The following is a 20,966-nucleotide window of genomic DNA, read 5'->3' as shown; positions in this document are numbered from 1 at the left end:
CCACCGTTGTGTGTTTGTTATGCCTAGACACATCCCCTGCCGGCTCGGCTCCTCCCCTTGTCACCTAGTATAAAGGTGGCTGTCTCCTCCCCCTTGTTCAGTTCGGGTCGGTTACCTGTTGGGATGTGCTCCTGATTCTGTTATGAATAAAAGCCTACAGTTGTATTGGCACACAAGTAGTCTTTTGCCTACTAGCGCATCACCCTTGCTTTACATGTGTATCATTTCAGTCATACTGGTTTTAAAAAAATACTACGCAAACGTAAATCAGTGTAATGTGGCAATCCTGTGTAAGGGCAATGGTCAACAAAATGTACTGTGGGCTGCACTCAGAACCCAGATAGGTCACCTGTGGCCCTCGGGCCGCAGATTGCCCTCCAGTATTCTTGAGTGTAATTGCAGCTGCGCTCATCCTGGCAAGAGGAAAGTATTCCAGCACGTTCCAGACTTGTACCTTGTAGATTGTGCACAGGCTTTGGGGAGTTTGAAGGTGAGTTACTTATCGCAGGATTCTTGGCTACAAGGACAGGTCAGAGGCTAAGTATTTATATGGGTAGTCTAGTTAAATTTCTGATCAGTGGAACCTCCAGGATGCTGATTGTGGGGGTTTTAGTGATGGTAACATTGAATGTGAAGGGGTGATGGTTAGATTCTCTCTTGTTAGAGATATTCATTACCTGACACTTGTCTCGTGTGAATACATCTTGCCACTTGTTAGCTCAAGCCTGGATATTGTCCAGGTCTTGCTACATTCAGACATGGGCTGCATCAATATTTGAGGAATCGTGAATGGTGCTGAACATCACAACTTCAGACCTTATGATGGAAGGTGTTTGAAGATGTTTGGGCTTTGGACACCCTGGAGAACTCCTGCAGTGATGTCCTGGAGCAGAGATGACTGACCTTCAACAACCACAATTAGCTTCATTTGTACTAGGTATGCTAGGGTATGGCTTCAACCAGTGAAGAGGTTGATTCCCATTGACTTCAGGTTTGCTAGGGCTCCTTGATGTCAGGGGTCCGCCAAGGGACTCATCGGGAGGGTCCTAGTGTCCCGATACTGGCGAACCTCGTCAGCTATCTTCCCGGCTCACCACGATGATTGACTGGCGTGGCGAGCTGGTAAGATGGTGCCCATTGTTTTAATTTTGTTCTGTGATTTCGTTGTCATTTAATCTTCGTAGTCCTGTAACTTATAATTTCCATTTTGTTCTACCTGATCGTTCCCATTCTTCCAACAGCATAAAGCTCATCTCATTTCTACCTCTCTTTTTCTGAAGAAGTCATCGCAGAATCACAGAATCCCTACAGTGCAGAAGGAGGCCATTTGGCCTATCGAGTCTGCACCCACCACAATCCCACCCAGGCCCTATTCCTGTAACCCCACATATTTACCCTGCTACTCCCCCTGACAGGGTTAATTTAGCATGGCAATCAACCTAACTCGCACATCTTTGGAGTCATATTGAACTTGAAGTGTTAATTCTGTTTCTGTTCTGTTCCTGTTGAGCTTTCTCAGCATTTTCTGTTTTTATTTCCGATTTCCAACAATTGCAGTATTTTGCTTTCATTGTTTTACTTTGGTTTTCACAAATTTCTATTTTGTTCATAGCATGAATGCAGGTTCAATGTGCAGACTTGTCCCCTCTAAGCAGAAATAACTATGAATGGAAATAATGTGCTCTAGGATTAAAAATGAATTTCCTGTGATAGTTTGCACCCAGAGTACGTGGACAATTCACCATGCAATACCTGAAAAGCAGTAACACTATATTGTGTCAGATTCAGACTAAATGCCATAATTGCATTGCTGCAAAGCAATGCAGCATCATAATGCTCACATAATACTTCCAGTTACCTTGGAAATACTAGTGCCGGAAATCTTAGATCCTTTACAGAATATTTTAATGGAATTCTTGATGGTTGTAATGCAGGGTAGCATCCGTTTGTTAACAAACTCCTGTCTCATTTCCATACCATAGAAAGATGTAACTGAAAGGGATTCCAGAATATGAAAAGCTGATTGCACTTGTGTTGTCTAAGCAGTCATTCAGCAGGCGCTGAACTGTGGTGACTAGGGGAATTTCACAGTAACTTCATTGCAGTGTTAATGTAAGCCTTACTTATGACCAATAAATAAACTTTACTTTACAATCCTGATCAAATTCTGCCTAAGCAGGCTTTTTGTTTCAGTTTTTCTTTTCAAGGTTGTTAAATGTAGATGTCTGATTTGGTGTTAGATGTTTGTTTTTGATAACTTACCTACAACTGAAATAGTTCCAGCTTTTTGCACCTATTTCCACCTGCAAGGTTTGCATCCATCCAACATGTCACAATCAGGAGACAGTTCTGGTTGCAACCATCATACAGCAATAGTTGAATTTGACATACAAATATTTATCTCTCTCAGATGGTTTTACAACCTGTCTCTCAGACATATGTATGTCCCTAAACAATATTGTGTAGTATTTTATTTCTTATGTTTTATTAACTCCTCAAAATATGCAACAAATGGGGAAAAGTAACATCTGTCTTAAATGCGTATCTGATTACAGAAAGGGAAAGTAACATCAGACTTTCATTTTTAGCTTGAGAAAAATACTTAATTACAATGAAGTTAATATTGGATGACTTGTATATATTAATTTACTCTTTCATGGGTGTGGCTGTTGCTGGCTAGGCTAGCATTTATTGCTCATTCCTAATTGTCCTTGAGAAAGTAGTGAGGAGCCGCCGCCTTGAAAGTGCTGTTAGGGAGTTTCAGGATTTTGACCCGGCGGCGGTGAAGGAACGGTGATATAATTTCAAATCAGGATGGTGTGTGGCTTGGAAGGGGACTTGCAAATGGTGGTGTTACCATGCACCTGCTGCTCTTGGCTTCCAAGGTGCTGAAGTACATAGGATTAGAAGAGGTTGTCCAAGAATACTTGGTGAGTTGCTGCAGTGCATCCTTTAGGTGATACACATGGCTTCCACTGTGCATTGGTGGTTGAGGGAATCGATGTATAAGGAGGTGTCAGTTGAGCGGGCTGCTCTGTCCTGGATGGCGTCAAGCTTCAGTGCTTTTGGAGATATGGAGTTTTCCATACTGCTCTTGCATCTTGTAGATGGCGGAGGGTAGGCATTGGGGAGTCAGGAGGTGAGTTACTCAATGGGTATTCCCAGCCTCTGACCTGTTCTTAGTGCCACAGTTCTTGTGTTTGGTCCAATCAGTTTTTAGTCAATGGTAACCCCCGGGATGTTGATAGTGGGGAGATGGTTAGATGTAGATACTCATTGCCTGGCACTTGTGTGGTGTGAATGTTGCTTGCCATTTATGAGCACAAGTCTGAATGCTGTCCAGGTCATGCAGCATATGAACCCTGACTGCTTTAGTATCTGAGGAGTTGTGAATTATGTTGAACTTTTGCGATCTGTGCAATCATCAGTGAACATCCCCACTTCTGACCTTCTGGTGAAGGGAAGCTTGGTGATATTGTACTGAATTATCAGCCAAAGTTTTAAAAAAACTTTCTAGCACCTTTCATACCTTCAAGACACTCCAAATGATGACGATGCTCTCAAAATATAAATACAACAGATTCCCTTTTACAAAGTAGTTAAAAGTTTAATTTTAAATTTGTAATATATTGTCCAACTAAAATTCTCATGTCTGTAGTAATATTCAGTTCTCTCCAAGTAGTAGAAAAATAACAATGTTGAATAAAAATGAAAAATTTGGATGGATTTTAAAATATAGATTTAAAATTGACTGACCTCAATTGTGCTGTATTGAAATTATGGTTGCCAATTTTCATAGCAGTAGGTGTAGTCAGTTTTTCTTGTATAGGACCAGCATAGCAATTCTCCATTCATTCCAGGGTTAAGTACAATTATATTTAATAATTTCATTTGACCACTAGCTAAAACCTCGAGTCAAAAATCATGGCTGAAACCCTGTTTCAGAGACTTGAGTGCACAATCCAAGTTGATGCTTCACTGCATTACTGACAGAGTGCCTAATGATCAGACGTGTCATTTTTTTGGATGAAACATTAAACCAAAGTCCTGCCTTGTCAGTTGGTCAGAAAAAAATTCAGAGCACTTTGGGGAAGTTTTTCCCAATGTCCTGGCTTTTGCACAGATCAATAATTTAGTACAGTAACATTCTCTTTAACCATTTTTCCAAAGAAATAATGAAATCTATGTTACTCTTCCTTCCCATAACCAGTTATGCATGCAAGATGGATATTATTTTCCCTATTTCTAAATATTCCTCTAAAATTCAATTCTCTCACACTAAGGCTATTTTCCTCGTGCAGTTAACGGGAAAATTGGTGCTTAGTTTCTATGTCAGCTGTGTGGAAAATCTAACATGCTATTGAATTTTCAACTCAGCTGGGTCATATATTGGAAATGCAATTTTATGCTTCTTCCTGACACGGTATATTTGGTAATCTTGTCATCAAAAGCATTTTAACAATTCAACTGTCTATCAGCTTGGCTCGGTTGGAAAGTTTTCTTGCCTCTGAGTCACATGTTTTGAGTTTAAGTACTGTGAGCTCAGAACCTAACTTAACACTCAAACAATTCGGTAGTGTCCTTCAATTCATATGTTAAGCCAAAGTCCTGTTAGTCAGTTTTGTATATGTTCAAGGTTCCTATACATGATTCAAACCTGGGGATGAATATTGAATACGGGATCACTGGCATTGTAACGGTGGTGTGCTGAAACCAGTAATTTGGTGCAAATGGGAGTTCAGTCCAGAGGGCAAAGGAAGTTGTTCTTTTTTTAGTTTTACATCTAGTAGCTAAGAAGTGTGTTTCATTTGTCTTTAAGCAAGGAAATTGTAACTTGCTGATACTGTGCTAAATTAGTAACTGATCAACTAATAACATAAATAAGGTTAGGCACAAATGACAGGCAGGTGCTATGCAATAACTGCAACATGACTTAAAAAAACTACCTAAGAATATTCTTCAACTACAAAATGTAATCTGTTGCAGCACATTGCTTATATGATTTTAAGCCACTGTTGTTGACAAATTTGAGACCGAATTGCTGTTATAATGTGCCATCTGTTACCTTTTTGAAAGCATCAGAGGTGGAATAAAAACGTTATCCCGGTTCAGTTGTGTTGCATCTCATTTTAGACTTTTTCCCTGTAAGCTACTTTCATTACATGGTTATTGATTTGAACTGAGAAAATTGACTTTTTAAAATTTTTTCATTCAATCTGTAGTTAATAAATTACTAATAAAACTGTCACGACTAACCAGCACAGAATCCTTTGAAACCATATTTGTGCTTGTGTATATATCATAAAAATGGGACCAATAGATTTTAAAAAATAAAGTACACAAACTTCAATCTGTTGTCTTTCTGAAAATTACATCTAAAATCAATTGAAACGGACAGTGTACATGTGGATAGTTTTTCCTTTGATTCATTCTGTGGTCATCTAAGTGAGGAAGCATCTAGTGGGTATTTAGAAGATTTCCTTCACAGTAAGGTGTACTGTGATGGTACTATCAATGAAGTTTCAAGTCTATTGTGGAACGAAAGCTGTGCTTTGTGTTAAGCAATGTTAAGAAAGCCACTCTTTAGCACAAGTTTTATTTCCATTTTATACATAAGCTATCCTAAAAGTTTCAGGGTAATTAGCAAAATATGTTAATAAAACTTATATCCTTGGGACATTTTTACATTATTTTTACAATTGTGTCTTGGACCATGGTTGTGAGTGAACCACTTTGTCCCAAAGTGTTCTTATATTGGGTCACACGGAGTTGGGGGTAGGGTGTTAGTGTGGATTGGGGATTGGCTATCCGACAGGAAGCAGAGAGTCGGAATTAATGGGTGTTTTTCTGGTTGGCAGATGGTAACTAGTGGCATGCCGCAAGGATCGGTACTGGGGCCTCAACTATTTACCATTTATATAGACGATCTGGAGGAGGGGACTGAGTGTAGGGTAACAAAGTTTGCAGACGACACAAAGATAAGTGGAAAAGTGAATCGTGTGGAGGGCGTAGAAGGTCTGCAGAGAGATTTGGACAGGCTGAGTGAGTGGGCAAAGATCTGGAAGATGGAGTATCACGTTAACAAATGCGAGGTTATTCACTTTAGAAGAAATAATAGCAAATTGGATTATTATCTAAATGGAAAGAAATTACAACATGCTGCTGTGCAGAGGGACCTGGGGGTCCTTGTGCATGAGACCCAAAAACCCAGTCTGCAGGTGCAACAGGTGATCAAGAAGGCAATGGGATGTTGGCCTATATCGCAAGGGGGATAGAATATAAAAGCAGAGATGTCTTGCTGCATCTGTACAGGGCATTGGTGAGGCTGCAGCTGGAATACTGTGTGCAGTATTGGTCCCCTTATTTGTGGAAGGATATATTGGCCTTGGAGGGAGTGCAGAGAAGGTTCACCAGGTTGATACCAGAGATGAGGGGTGTTGATTATGAGGAGAGACTGAGCAGATTGGGTTTGTATTCGTTGGAATTTAGAAGGCTGAGGGGGGATCTTATAGAGACCTATAAGATAATGAAGGGGCTGGATAGGGTAGAGGTGGAGAGATTCTTTCCATTTAGAAAGGAAGCTAGAAGTGGAGGGCACAGCCTCAAAATAAAGGGGGGTCAGTTTAGGACAGAGTTGAGGAGGAACTTCTTCTCTCAGAGGGTGGTGAATCTCTGGAATTCTCTGCCCACTGAAGTGGTGGAGGCTACCTCGTTGAATATGTTTAAATCACGGATAGATGGATTCCTGATCAGTAAGGGAATTAGGGGTTATAGGGATCAGGCGGGTAAGTGGAACTGATCCACTTCAGATCAGCCATGATCTTATTGAATGGCGGGGCAGGCTCGAGGGGCTAGATGGCCTACTCCTGCTCCTATTTCTTATGTTCTTATGTTCTTATATTTACACACTCATCTATATCAATAGCATGCCGAGGGTTTTGAGTTTATTTCAGCTGCTGGTTTTATCATAAGACTATGAGAATTGGAACAAGAGTAGGCCAACTCAGCTCCTCAAGACTGCTCTGCCATTCAATTGGATCTTGGCTTGAGTCCGTTTTTCTGCCCTTTATCCATAATCCTTGATTCCTTTACAGATCAAAAATCTATATCTCAGCCTTAAATATGCACAAGGAGACCCCCCCACCCCTTCTGGGCTCCATGTGGCAAGGAGTTCCAAAGACTCTCAACCCACCGAGGAGAAATTCCTCCTCATCTCAGTTTTAAATGGCGCCCCTTTATTCTGAGACTAGATCCTCCCATGAAGGGAAACATCCTTTCAACATTTACTCTGTCAAGCCCCTTAAGAATCCTATAAGTTTCAATGAGATCACCTCTCAATCTTGTAAATTCCAATGATTAGAGTCCCAACCTGTCTAATAAGACAATTCCTCCATACTGGGACCAAAAGAGAAAATGCTGGAAAATCTCAGCAGGTCTGGGAGCATCTGTTAGGAGAGAAAAGGGCTGACATTTTGAGTCCAGACGACCCTTTGTTAAAGCCTGATTTGTCGCAAAATGGATGCTGAGTGCCATTTGGTTACTGTTCAGGGACCTGTCGACCATTCCCATCAATGACTTCTTCCCCCCTCTATTCCTCAAAGACCAATTCTACATCCTGATCTCCTGAACAAAGGTCGTTAACTATTGCACCATTGTCATCCTTGATCAACATTATTATCCCACCACCTTTATCACATTTCCTATTCTTCTTAAATGTCATGTACTCCTCAATATTCAGGATCCTGCAGCTTCATCTCCACAATGGCTATCAGATCATTTTATTTACTGCAATGTGTGCTATCAATTCATTTACTTTGTTATGAATGCTACACACATTCAGATACAGAGCCTTTAGTTTGGTCTTTTTGTTATTTTTATAGCATAGTATATGCTTAGATTTTATCTCTCTGCCTCTTTCTGGTATTCAATGACTCTCGTTTCCCATATTATTATTATTATTATGCTCTCCTGTCTTGAATCTACCCATTGAGTTGCTACATCTACTGAAGCTTGATCCTTCACCCTCCTTGTTTAGTTTAAAGTTCTCTACTTCCCAAGTTGTGTGATTCACAAGTATATTTGTCCCAAGGGTACAGCCCCCAGTTTCCTCAGTGCTGGTGCGAGAGGTCCATGAACCGGAACCCATTTCTCCCACAGTAGTCTGTGACGATTCTGTGCCTTTAAGAAATGTATTTCTTTCATGTTTCTTGTGCAGAATCTGTTGGAGCAGTTTGTTTTTATTATCGGTGCCGTTTTGTCTAGATACGGCAGTACTATGTTGTTACTACAACAGAATTGATCTTAATTGCTACAATGTTTGTTTTAAAAGGACTATGCAGGGTGGTTATTTAATGTTATCCCCTGGGATATAAGATCATATGACTGGGTGGAGCTAGGCTTGCACAGAGAAATCCAGAGCAGTCTGCTGATTGGGATCTTTAGAGAGAGATTGCTTTCTCTGTCCTTCTCTGTCTGAAGTGGAGACTGGAATCTGCCAGGAAATCAGTTCCTTTCTCTGAGATTCTGCTGTTTGGGAGTGGATCTTTCTCTGGAGGTTGTTGTGTGAGAATTAGAAGACAGGTCTGTCTGGATCTCTGTCCAGAGGTGTTAAAAGGCTGAAAATCTAGCACTCAAGTGGGCATATCTGTTTGGTGCTAACTAATTCTAAAGAAGAGCATATGTCTATGGAGATATTGCTTTACCTTGGAACTATGGAAATGGATAGCTGTTAAGAATTATACTTTGTCATGTTTAAATATTTTAATTAGTGAAAATTATGCTAATTATTTTTGTTATATTCTAACTGTATTCTTAAATAAAGTTTATTTTGATAAAAGCTTCCTTGTGGGTCAATTAAATCATACCTGGAGCGAAATTCCTTATGCTCACTCTAATGCCAATTCATATCTCAAACTTTATTTGCTCTATGGCAATTGGCACATGACTTGGGTAATCTACAGATTATTACCTTTGAGATTCTGCTTAATTTGGTACCTAGCCTCTGATACTGACTATGCAAAACCTCCTTTCTTGTGCTAATGCAATTGGTACCTACATGGATCCTCCCCATTCCATTGAAATTTTAACTCCAGCTCTAAGCAATTGTCCCAAACCTGGCACTGGGCGGGCAACACTGCCTTCTGGACTCTTGCTCTTTGCTGCAAAGAAGTGTCAATTCCCCTGGCTGTACCACATTCTACCGCCACCCACCACATTCTTGTTTGCTCCCACCGCTTGAATGGCTTCCTATGCCATGGCCAACCTGCCCATCACCTTTTAGATCTTACTTTCGTCCATAAGGATTGTGAGCGCCTCAAACCTGTTTGACAGTTGCAAAGTCTCAGTCTCCTTTACTACTGTCTACTCGTGTCCCTCACTGTTGACCAAAACAGATGACCTTATTCTTAGAGGCGTCGTGTAATCTCTTCTGGAACAGAGTATCAAGGTATTTCTCCCCCTCCCGTATGTTGCGAGTGTCTGCAGTTCGGCTTCTAGATCAATAACCCTGATCCGGAAATTTGCTTATGCTTTCTGTAGATGTGTTTGTCATGGATTGTCTTGATGTCCAAAAATGCCTACATTCCACAGTTGCAACACAACACCTGTCCTGCCATTGTAATTTGTTATTTAATTAACCTAATTTAATTACTGAGTTAATTAACTTAGAATAATTCCTAGGTTTACCACCGCTCCTTCCCTGTGCACTGAATTCCTGCATGCACTTAATTCACTACTCACTCAGTCTCTGTCTCACTCCGGACTAGCCTGCTGTCCCCTCGTGCCCCTTGCTAATCCCTGTGGTTTGCAAAAATTTTTTTAAACCCCAAGTTCACGAACTGTTTTAACTTCCTGCTACCTGGCTATCGCCTCTAGAAACAACTGCTTTTAGGTGATTGATAGATAACTGCCACTGTGGCAGTTCTCTGCATAATCAACTAAATTTACTGAAAGATTTGTACTATGTCAGATCTTAATTCACAATCTATAGTTAAACCCGCAATGAGCTTGCCAGAACTTAGCACATGAACCTAATTCACTACTCACTCAGTCCCTGTCTGAGTCTCGTAATCACATGTCTCCCCTTACTAACTTGAGCACAGGATGGAGCACATTAATAAAATATGTGACTGCCATTCTCTGGTCACTCCCTAGGGTGATGCCTTGACCAGTCAGAGTCAATCTGCCTGGTTGGAATTTAAACAAAACTTGGCAGTTAACTGTCAGTTAACTAGTACATTGGCTATGTCAATGCCAATACCAGTCAAGGGTCTACTTGCCAACCATTCTGCACCTCTTCTCATGAAATATAAATTGTTGTTCCTTAACACTTGGTATTCTTGTGAATGCCTTGATGAATGCAAAGCTTTGACATGTCTTTTTTGGGTGATATTCAGATTCTGTCCTACCAAACAACCTTTGGCTACGCTTTCTCCATTTTAACATGGTTAGCAAATTCAACAAGTTTATATTTATCTTGACAATCCAGATTTTTGATTAAATTGGAAACAATAGGAATGCACTGACATTTCCAGAACCCCACTTTGTACTTTCCTGTGGTCTGACCTTGTGACTGTCATAAGTACTCTGTTTGCTACTTTTAATGCGATATAATCATTGAGCTGTGACAAAATGTGAAATGGCTCAGAAACAAATGTTTTGCTTTTAGGATATTGATATTCTGGTTGCCTATCCCAGCATGGGGTTTGTATTTCTCACCCCATTTAAATGCCATGTAACCAAAATGAGCCCCAGTTTAATTTAAGCACTGCTTCCTATAAAAATGGTTCAATATATTGACATATTGTGTTTACTCATAAATCGTCATTTTATTTCAGTAATGTCTTTATTTTTCTCTGTTTGCATGCACAATGTTAAATATTTCAAGACTTTGTAAAGTATATCGGCTGTAACTATTCTCTGATTATTATAGTTTAACAATCAGACTGACATAGGACAACAAAAGGAAAAGGATTTCTTCCAATGATTCAAATTACAACTAATCAGGTTATCATTGTTGTAAGTAGTTGCGTATGGTTGATTTCCTGGTATGCTGAATGGCTCACTAAAATGAATCTGTGCACCAGGCTTTTGGTGATTTTGGATAGAATGTTGAAGTGATTGTGAAATTGACATTACCTTGTCAATTGGTTGGTAGATCAACCTTGATTGTTTTCATCGTTCCCTGTGGAGATGAGGATGTTTTACAAAGAAACACTGAAATTGCCTTGTTATTATAGCTCTAGTCTGATACCGTTGTACAGATTGATATGTCAATCCAGTGCGAGTCAAAAGGGATTGGATTTGTTGAAGCATTGTGATAGATAGTTGTCAGAAAGGGTTACCTCTTTGAAACATTAAAAATCAAAATCAGGAAATAAATCATGGAATGGTTACAGCATTGAAGGAGTTCATTTGAGCCACTGTGTCTATGCCAGCTTTATGAAGGAGCAGTTCACCTTTTGCCACTTGCCTGCCTTTTTACCCATAGCCCTGCAAAACGTTTCTCATCAGCAGATGGTCTAATTCTGAATCTTCTATCACCACACTCTCTGCATTCCAGATCCTAATCACCTGCATTAAAAAAGAATGTCCTTCTTGTCGCCATTGCTTCTTTTGCTAATGACCTTAAATCAGCGTCCTCAGGTTGTCGAGTGATCATCACTGGGAACAGGTTCTCACTACCTACTTTTTCCAGACACCTCAAGATTTTGAATACATTTATCAGATCTCCGCTCAACTTTGTCTTCTCCAAGGAGAACAGCTTTAGCTTCTCCAGTCAATGTAACTAAAGTTCCTCATCCCTGAAACTATTTTCGTGAATCTTTTCTGCACCCTATTTAAATGCCAACCTTGGATGTAGTGGCCAGAACTGGACACAGTGCTTTAAAAAAAGGTGTTTTATACAGGTTTATCATAACTCCCTTGCTTCATCAATTACTCTCGCAACCTGCCCTACTACTTTCAGTGACTTGTGCACATATCCAGATTCCCCTGCTCCTGCATTTCCTTTGGAATTTTATCCTTATTGCCTCTCCCTGTTTTTCTTGCCAGAATGAATCACTTCACACTTCTCTGCATTGAATTCCACTTGTCTGCCATTCCATCAACTCATCCATGTCCTTTTGAAATTTAACACTCCTCCTCCTCACAATTCCGAATACTTCCAAGTTATGAATCATCTGAAAATTTTGAGCCTGTGTTTTTGAACAGATGCATTGCAAACCATGTAAGGAGATATTAAGCCAGATGACTAAAAACTTGATCAAAGAGCTAGATTTTGAGCAGTGTCTTCAAGAGGGAAACTGAGGTGGAGAGGTGCCCGGAGGAAATTCAAGAGCTTAAGGTCCAGGCTGCTGAAGGCACAGCCAGCAACAATGGAGCGATTAACATTGCTAATGTTCAAGAGGCCAGAATTCGAAGAGTGGGAGTTGATGAGTGGGAGGACATTACAGAAACGTGACCATGGAGGAATTTGAAAACAGGGATGAGAAATCAAGGTGCTGCTTGACCAGGAACCAATGTTAGCAAGCATAGGAATGATAAGGGGAATGGTACGAGGTACAATTTAAAAAATGAGTAGCAAAGCTTTAAATGACTTCAAGTTTATGGAAGGCAGAGCTTGGGAGACCAGCCAAGAGTGCACTGGAATAGCTGCATCTAGAGGTAATGAAGTAATGAATGAGGGTTCCAGCAACAGATGAGATGAGATAGAAATGAAGTCAATGTTACAGAGATACAGATAGGTGGTTGGTGATTGCAAGAATTTGAGGTTGGAAGCTCACCTTGGGACCAAATGTGACACAAAGATTGCAAACACATTGACTTAATCTGAGACTGTTGCCCAGGGAGGAATAGAGTTGGTAGCTAGGGAAACAAAATCCATGGCTTAAATCTTCCCAATATTTAATTGGAAGACATTTATGTTCATCCTATTGTGGATGTCAGGTAAAGAGTCTGATAATTTATCAGCAGTGAAGGAGTTGAGAGAACTGGATCTGAGTTGAGACCATGTTGAACAAAGAGTTTTTTAGGAGTTATCATCTTTGTTGCCATATTTAGTGCTGATGTTAGGGGTGGCTTGGATGTATTGCTGAATTTCACAAGATGAGAAAGCCGACTTTACACATGCACAACTGAGGGAGTCTAATAGTATCAGTTGATAGTAATTCAGCTCTGATATAGCTAGAATCAATAATTCCCTTTGGTTATCTCATCACAGCTTCCTGTTGCTTAAACAGTTGTTCCAGCAGATCTGCATTGTCAGTGATTCACATCCTCCCCCCACCTTTCAAATCTTTGATCCTTTAATATAATTCTCTTCCATCCTGCTGGTCTCCTGATCTCATCTCGTAACCAATTTCCTTTTTCCCTTCATTCCATTTTACCTTCTTTGGCATCTGTTCCTTTCTTCCCGCAACAATTTCCTGCAGCAATACTGCTGCTAAAGGAGTCTAGCTACTGCTGCATATTGTAGCTCTGAACATATGCTTCATGAGAATTGTGTTAAGTGCAGTAAAATCTTTATTTCCAGCATGCGTGGGGAATGGGTGGTGCTGGCTAATCAAAAATCTTGATTAATGGACTATAGTGCAATACTTGCAACATGAATTAATATGCAAGTATTCAGGAAATAAAGAACAGTACTTGTTTCACTTTTAAATCTTCAACAGTACATTAAAGTGTAAAAGTATTAAATAATAGAGTATGCAGGTGTGGATTGCAGGTAGCTTTCTAATTGTTTTCAGTTGGTAAAGAGGCAATTTTATTGGGAACATCAGAAATTCCAGTTGGTGCATGTCAATTAACACGCAGTTTACTGTAGCATTTTTGTAGCATGTTGGCACTTTGCCTAAATGTGTGTTTTCTTGTCTTGACAACTCATGGATGTCTATTACCCCTCAATATTTTGTGGATTTATGCTTAAGTTGAAGTGTTTGTGCTGATTGTCCCTGGTGTTGATGATACAGGCTGACAGCTCCTTATCACAGAGCTGAATCTGATTTTTTAATTAGTTAAGTTTTGCCTATCTCTTCTATGTGAAGCTGTTATATCCAGACATTAGTTATATATTTCGAGGGTATTTGAATACAAGTTGAAACAAATAATTTTAACCTTGTCAAACCTGTTGCACTGTACAGAGTACTGTACTCTGGAAATAATCAAGCTGCTGAGATAATTCAGATAATTCAGAGTGAATGCAATTTGATTAAGCTTATTGTATTCTATAGCACATAAATTGGATCGATGGACAAAACAAATTTATTGTTGTCTGATTAGAAACCAGCCATTCAACCACTTGTGCCAGTGGTGTATTTAGAAACATTTTGAAAAAGGCTTTTTTAACAATATATTTCTCTTTCTTTCAGGACAGCAATTACTGGAATGAAAGTAATAACGTAGTTCAGCTGAAGTTGATGTTGGACTGCTACCACAATTTTTTGTATTGAGACTGTTTCTAATACCAGTAACATCTTGGATTTGAGGCCATCATGAAGCTGAAGCAGCGTGTTGTTTTGCTAGCTATCCTCCTTGTTATTTTCATTTTTACAAAAGTGTTCCTGATTGATAACTCGGACTCCACTGCAGCAAACCGAGAGGATCAGCACTCTTTCCAGCATATGATGGATAAACTCAGGATCGAACTGAATCCAAATTTGGAGCATACACTGCAATCACCATGGGAGATAGCAGCACAGTGGGTCGTTCCTAGGGAAGTGTACCCAGAGGATACTCCAGAGCTTGGAGCCATTTTACATGCAATGGCCACCAAAAAGATCATTAAGGCTGATGTGGGTTACAAAGGTACCCAGCTAAAGGCTCTACTTGTTCTTGAAGGTGGACAGAAGGTTGTTTTCAAACCTAAAAGGTAATGTTTAACATGAACACAAATGTTCTGAAATTGGAATAAAGCAGAACACCCTTCCATTCTGAACAAAGTTTCTGAATAAACTAGCAACTAATGTCAGGATATGGGAATTTGTGTCTTATGGTAGACTAACTAAAAACTTGTAGAAGAAGCTTGCTTTGTGAACCTACCCAATAAAGCACAAAAGTATAATTTATAAAGTGCAGTATTTATAAACAAAGGCTCAACTTGGAAAATACTTGAAGCTCCAGTTCATTCCAGAATTGGAACTGGTATAGCTTTCCTTGGTAAATGCAAATCCAGTTATGTGATTTCCATTCCCCATTTGGTACATAAATATCTCTTGGGGAATGTAACTCCGCCATTCAAGAAAGGAAGGAGAGAAAAAGCAGTGAATGACAAGTGAGTTAGCCAGCAAGCAGTTGTCAGGAAAATACTGGAATTTCTCAAAGGAAATGCACTTAGAAAATCATAGTATGTTTAGACAGATGATTTTATGAAAGAGAAATTGTGTTCAACATTTTTATTGGGGTGTTTTGAGGATATAACTTGTAGGATAGATAAAGGGGAGCCAATAGATTTAGTGTACTTGGATTTCCAAAATGCATTTGATAAGGTGCCACATGAAATAGATGAAGAGACAGAGAATAATGTGTCTAAATTTGCTGATGATGCAAAGCTAGTTGGAAATGTAAGTTGTGAAGAGGAACAAATACAAAGTGGATGAAAAAGAGATATCGACAGGTTAAATGATTGGGCAATAAGATGGCAGATGGAGTAAAATGCGGGGAAGTGCAAGGTTATTCATTTATAGAAAAGCAGAATATATTTTGAAATGTATGCATCTCGTAAATGTTGATGTTTAGAGGAACTTTATACTGTATTTTTACAAGGAACGCACAAAGTTAGTTTGCAGGTTAAAGCAAGCAGTTACGGGAAATGGCAAGTTTGTCTTTTTTGCAAGTGGATTGGCATACAAGAATAAAGAAGTTTTGCAATAATTGTACAGGACTTAGGTGAGACCACATGTGGAGTACTGTGTGAAGTTTTGTTCTCCATATCTAAGTAAGAATGTACTTTCCTTGGAGGTGGTGCAGTGAGGGTTTAGTAGATTGGTTCTTGGGATAGAAGGGTTGTCGTATGATCAGGCTTACAGATTTGGGCCAATACCTAATGGAGGTTAAAAGAATGAGAGATGATCACACTGAAACTTAAGAAATTCTGAGGGGTCTTGATCGGTTAGAGGCAGAGTTTATTTCTCCTAGCTGGGGAATTTAGAACACTGGGGCATAATTTCTGATAAGAGGCCAATAATTTAGGACTGCTCTGAGGAGAGATTTCTTAAAGGGTTGTGAATGCTCCATTGTTGAATATGTTTAAGGCTTAGGTAGACAGACTTTTTGGTCTTTGCGGAAATCAGAGGAATTGGGGAATTAGGGCTGAGAATCAACCATGATCATACAGAAAGGCAGATCAGGCCTGAGGATCTATATGGTTTGATCTTATGATCTGAATAGGATTACTTCAAACTCTAATGACTAATCAGGGTAACTGAAGTATTGTGTCTTTTATTTGTTTATATAGACCAATAGTAGAAATCTATCCAGTGTTGTCTTCAAATAGTCAACCATTCAAAAATCATGTCCTTTGTTTTTGCAACCCCTTTCTGGCTAGAATGTTCACAAGTGTCAATTACTGATTTATGATTACACTTGAAACAACTTTACTTCAGTTACATAAATTTTGCATTTGTACTGTACTTTATTAGAGGCTATGAAAACTGAGTGGCCAGATGTTCCCTGACATTCTTTTCCTTGTTTCCTGAAACTATCTTTAACCTCCCTTAACTTGTGCTAACGTTTTTTGGGATATTCCTTAGAATGATTCTGGCTTGAACCAGAGAACGTAAAATATGTTTTGCTGTCACTGCATGTGAATAGATAAACTATAAACTCTACAGTCCAGAATGCTTGGTACAAAGTCATGTCTGGATTTCAGAATTTGCCGAGTTATAGAATGATGTTAGAATGCCTAACTACAAATGTGCAAAGTGGGTAACACAGCAGATGTAAATATTTGCTGAAGGATAAAGCAATGATAGTTCCCCAGCGTCGCATTGAGCACCACCCTAAAGCTGTGCTGGGGAATCCCTCTAGGAAGTTCTCACGTAAGAGTTTACCCAGCAGTTGTCCAGAAGGGCTAACTTCTCCCTAATGGGTCCGACCTACTCTCTCCCTGGCTATCCTCTTCCTCTTAGTATGTTTATAGCATATCTTGGGATTCTCTCTAATCATACCTGCCAGTGCTTTTTCGTGCCCCTTCTTTGCTCTCCTAATCGCTTTCTTAAGTTTCTCCTGCACTTTCTGTACTCCCTCCTCCTCTAACCAAAAGAAAAAGGCCACTGTGCGAAGGTAAAAGTGAAGGTAAGAGTTTTATAAATTTTTTCAAATAATTTAATTGGTGCTCGAAATGTCGGTCAGTGGGGTTAAGTGTTGCACTTGTGAGATGTGGGAGATCCGTGATGCTTCCAGCGTCTTGGACGGCTATGTCTGCAGGAAGTGCACCCAATTGCACCACCTCACAGAACGCATGGATAGGTTGGAGCAGCAGTTGGATGCACTTAGGAGAATGAAGGAGGCGGAAAGTGTCATAGATAGAAGCTTTAGAGACGTGGTCACACCGAAAGTGTAGGCAGATAGATGGGTGACCGCCAGAAGGGGCAGGCAGTCAGTGCAGGAATCCCCTGTGGTCATCCCCCTCTCTAACAAGTATACCATTTTGGATACTGTTGGGGGAAATGGGCTATCAGGGGATACCACCAGCAGCAGCCAAAGCAGTGGTACCACGGCTGGCTCTGTTGTTAAGCAGGGAGGGACAAAGAGGACTGGAGCAATAATTATAGGGGACTCTAGAGTTAGGAGTGCAGATAGGCATTTCTGTGGATGTGAAAGAGACTCCAGGATCGTATGTTGCCTCCCTGGTGCCAGGGTCCAGGATGTCTCTGAACGGACAGAAAGCATTCTGAAGGGAGAGGGTGAACAGCCAGAGGTTGTGGTACATATTGGTACTAACGCCATAGGCAGGAAGAGTGATGAGGTCCTGCAGCAGCAGTTTAGGGAGTTAGGTAGAAAGTTAAAAAGCAGGACTTCTAGGGTTGTAAGAACATAAGAAATAGGAGCAGGAGTAGGCCATCTAGCCCCTCGAGCCTGCCCCGCCATTCAATAAGATCATGGCTGATCTGACGTGGATCAGTACCACTTACCCGCCTGATCCCCATAACCCTTAATTCCCTTACCGATCAGGAATCCATCCATCCGCGCTTTAAACATATTCAGCGAGGTAGCCTCCACCACCTCAGTGGGCAGAGAATTCCAGAGATTCACCACCCTCTGGGAGAAGAAGTTCCTCCTCAACTCTGTCTTAAACCGACCCCCCTTTATTTTGAGGCTGTGTCCTCTAGTTTTAACTTCCTTACTAAGTGGAAAGAATCTCTCCGCCTCCACCCTATCCAGCCCCCGCATTATCTTATAAGTCTCCATAAGATCCCCCCTCATCCTTCTAAACTCCAACGAGTACAAACCCAATCTCCTCAGCCTCTCCTCATAATCCAAACCCCTCATCTCCGGTATCAACCTGGTGAACCTTCTCTGCACTCCCTCCAATGCCAATATATCCTTCCTCATATAAGGGGACCAATACTGCACACAATATTCCAGCTGCGGCCTCACCAATGCCCTGTACAGGTGCATCAAGACATCCCTGCTTTTATATTCTATCCCCCTCGCAATATAGGCCAACATCCCATTTGCCTTCTTGATCACCTGTTGTACCTGCAGACTGGGCTTTTGCGTCTCATGCACAAGGACCCCCAGGTCCCTTTGCACGGTAGCATGTTTTAATTTGTTTCCATTGAGATAGTAATCCCATTTGTTATTATTTCCTCCAAAGTGTATAACCTCGCATTTCTCAACGTTATACTCCATTTGCCATATCCTCGCCCACTCACTCAGCCTGTCCAAATCTCTCTGCAGATCTTCTCCGTCCTCCACACGATTCACTTTTCCACTTATCTTTGTGTCGTCTGCAAACTTCGTTACCCTACACTCCGTCCCCTCCTCCAGATCATCTATATAAATGGTAAACAGTTGCGGCCCGAGTACCGATCCCTGCGGCACGCCACTAGTTACCTTCCTCCAACCGGAAAAACACCCATTTATTCCGACTCTTTGCTTCCTGTCGGATAGCCAGTCCCCAATCCACTTTAACACACTACCCCCAACTCCGTGTGCCCTAATCTTCTTCAGCAGCCTTTTATGGGGCACCTTATCAAACGCCTTTTGGAAATCCAAAAACACCGCATCCACCGGTTCTCCTCCATCAACCGCCCTAGTCACATCTTCATAAAAATCCAACATGTTCGTCAAGCACGACTTTCCCCTCATGAATCCATGCTGCGTCTGATTGATCGAACCATTTCTATCCAGATGCCCTGCTATCTCCTCTTTAATAATGGATTCCAGCATTTTCCCTACTACAGACGTTAAGCTGACCGGCCTATAGTTACCCGCCTTTTGTCTCCTTCCTTTTTTAAACAGCGGCGTAACATTAGCCGTTTTCCAATCAACCGGCACTACCCCAGAATAATCTCAGGATTACTCCCTGTGCCATGTGCTAGTGAAGCTAGGAATAGGAAGATAGTGCAGCTCAACACGTGGCTAAACAGCTGGTGTAGGAGGAAGGGTTTCAGATATCTGGACCATTGGGGTCTCTTCCGGGGCAGATGGGACCTGTACAAGAAGGACGGATTGCATCTAAACTGGAAGGGCACAAATATTCTGGCCGGGAGGTTTGCTAGTGTCACACGGGTGGATTTAAACTAGTTTGGCAGGGGGGTGGGAACCAAAGCAAAGGTGAATTAGCTGAAGGGGAACCAGAGAGTAGGGCCAGTAAGACTCAGAGAAACAGCAGGCAGGGTGGGATTGCTAATCAGAGAGGGTCTGGTGGACTGAAGTGCATTTGTTTCAATGCGAGAAGTGTAACAGGTAAGGCAGATGAACTTAGAGCTTGGATTAGTACTAGGAACTCTGATTTTGTTGCCATTACAGAGACTTGGTTAAGGGAAGGACAGGATTGGCAGCTTAACATTCCAGGATACAGATGTTTCAGGCGGGATAGAGGAGGATGTAAAAGGGGTGGGGGAGTTGCACCACTGGTTAAGGAGACTATCACAGCTGTACTCCGGGAGGACACCTCGGAGGGCTCATACAGCGAGGCAATATGGAATAGGAAAGGTGTAATCACAATGTTGGGGCTTTACTATAGGCCACCCAACTGCCAGCGGGAGATTGAGGAACAGATCTGTAGGCAGATTTTGGCAAGGTGTAAAAGTAACAGGGTTGTTGTGGTGGGAGATTTTAATTTCCCCTATATTGACTGGGACTCACTTAGTGCTAGAGGCATGGATGGGGCAGAGTTTGTAAGGAGCGTCCAGGAGGGCTTCCTGAAACAATATGTAGATAGTCCAACTCGGGAAGGGGCTATACTGGACCTGGGGAATGAGCCTGGCCAGGTGGTCGATGTTTCAGTAGGGGAGCAGTTCGGGAACAGTGACCACAATTCAGTAAGCTTTAAGGTACTGATAGATAAAGATAAGTGTAGTCCTCAAGTTAAGGTGCTAAATTGGGGGAAGGCTAATTACAACGATATTAGGCAGGAACTGAAGAATGTAGATTGGGGGCAGATGTTTGAGGGCAAATCAACATCTGGCATGTGGAGGCTTTCAAATGTAAGTTGATAGAGATTCAGGACTGGCACATTCCTGTAAGGATGAAGGATAAGTATGGCAAGTTTGGGAACCTTGGATAACGAGAGATATTGTGAGCATAGTCAAAGAGAAAAAGGAAGCATATGTCAAAGCTAAGAGGCTGGGAACACACGAAGCAAGTGTGGAATACAAGGAAAGTAGAAAGAAACTTAAGCAAGGAGTAAGGAGGGCTAAAAGGGGTCATGAAAAAGCATTGGCCAGCAAGATTAAGCAAAATCCCAAGGCTTTTTATACATATATAAAGAGCAAGAGGGTAGCCAGGGAGAGGGTTGGCCC

General features: G+C 41.1%; 1 protein-coding gene across 11 annotated transcripts in view; it reads left to right on the top strand.

Moving 5' to 3' along the window:
* Positions 1–20,966, top strand: part of fam20b (FAM20B glycosaminoglycan xylosylkinase) — a 199,945-nt gene that overhangs the window by 89,666 nt on the left and 89,313 nt on the right. For 5 of the 11 annotated variants that reach the window (XM_078217994.1, XM_078217992.1, XM_078217997.1 and 2 more), the window contains one exon: positions 14,367–14,866. In XM_078217994.1, coding sequence (XP_078074120.1) covers positions 14,490–14,866 — 377 coding nt within the window. In that variant the 5' untranslated portion in view covers positions 14,367–14,489. Of the gene's footprint in view, positions 1–10,930; positions 11,017–14,366; positions 14,867–20,966 lie in introns of all 11 variants that reach the window. The other 6 variants (XM_078217998.1, XM_078217995.1, XM_078217996.1 and 3 more) reach the window with 2 other exon arrangements.

Source organism: Mustelus asterias, chromosome 8, assembly GCF_964213995.1.
Source record: "Mustelus asterias chromosome 8, sMusAst1.hap1.1, whole genome shotgun sequence".
Taxonomy (NCBI): domain Eukaryota; kingdom Metazoa; phylum Chordata; class Chondrichthyes; order Carcharhiniformes; family Triakidae; genus Mustelus; species Mustelus asterias.
This window is presented reverse-complemented; position numbering and strand designations above follow the sequence as displayed.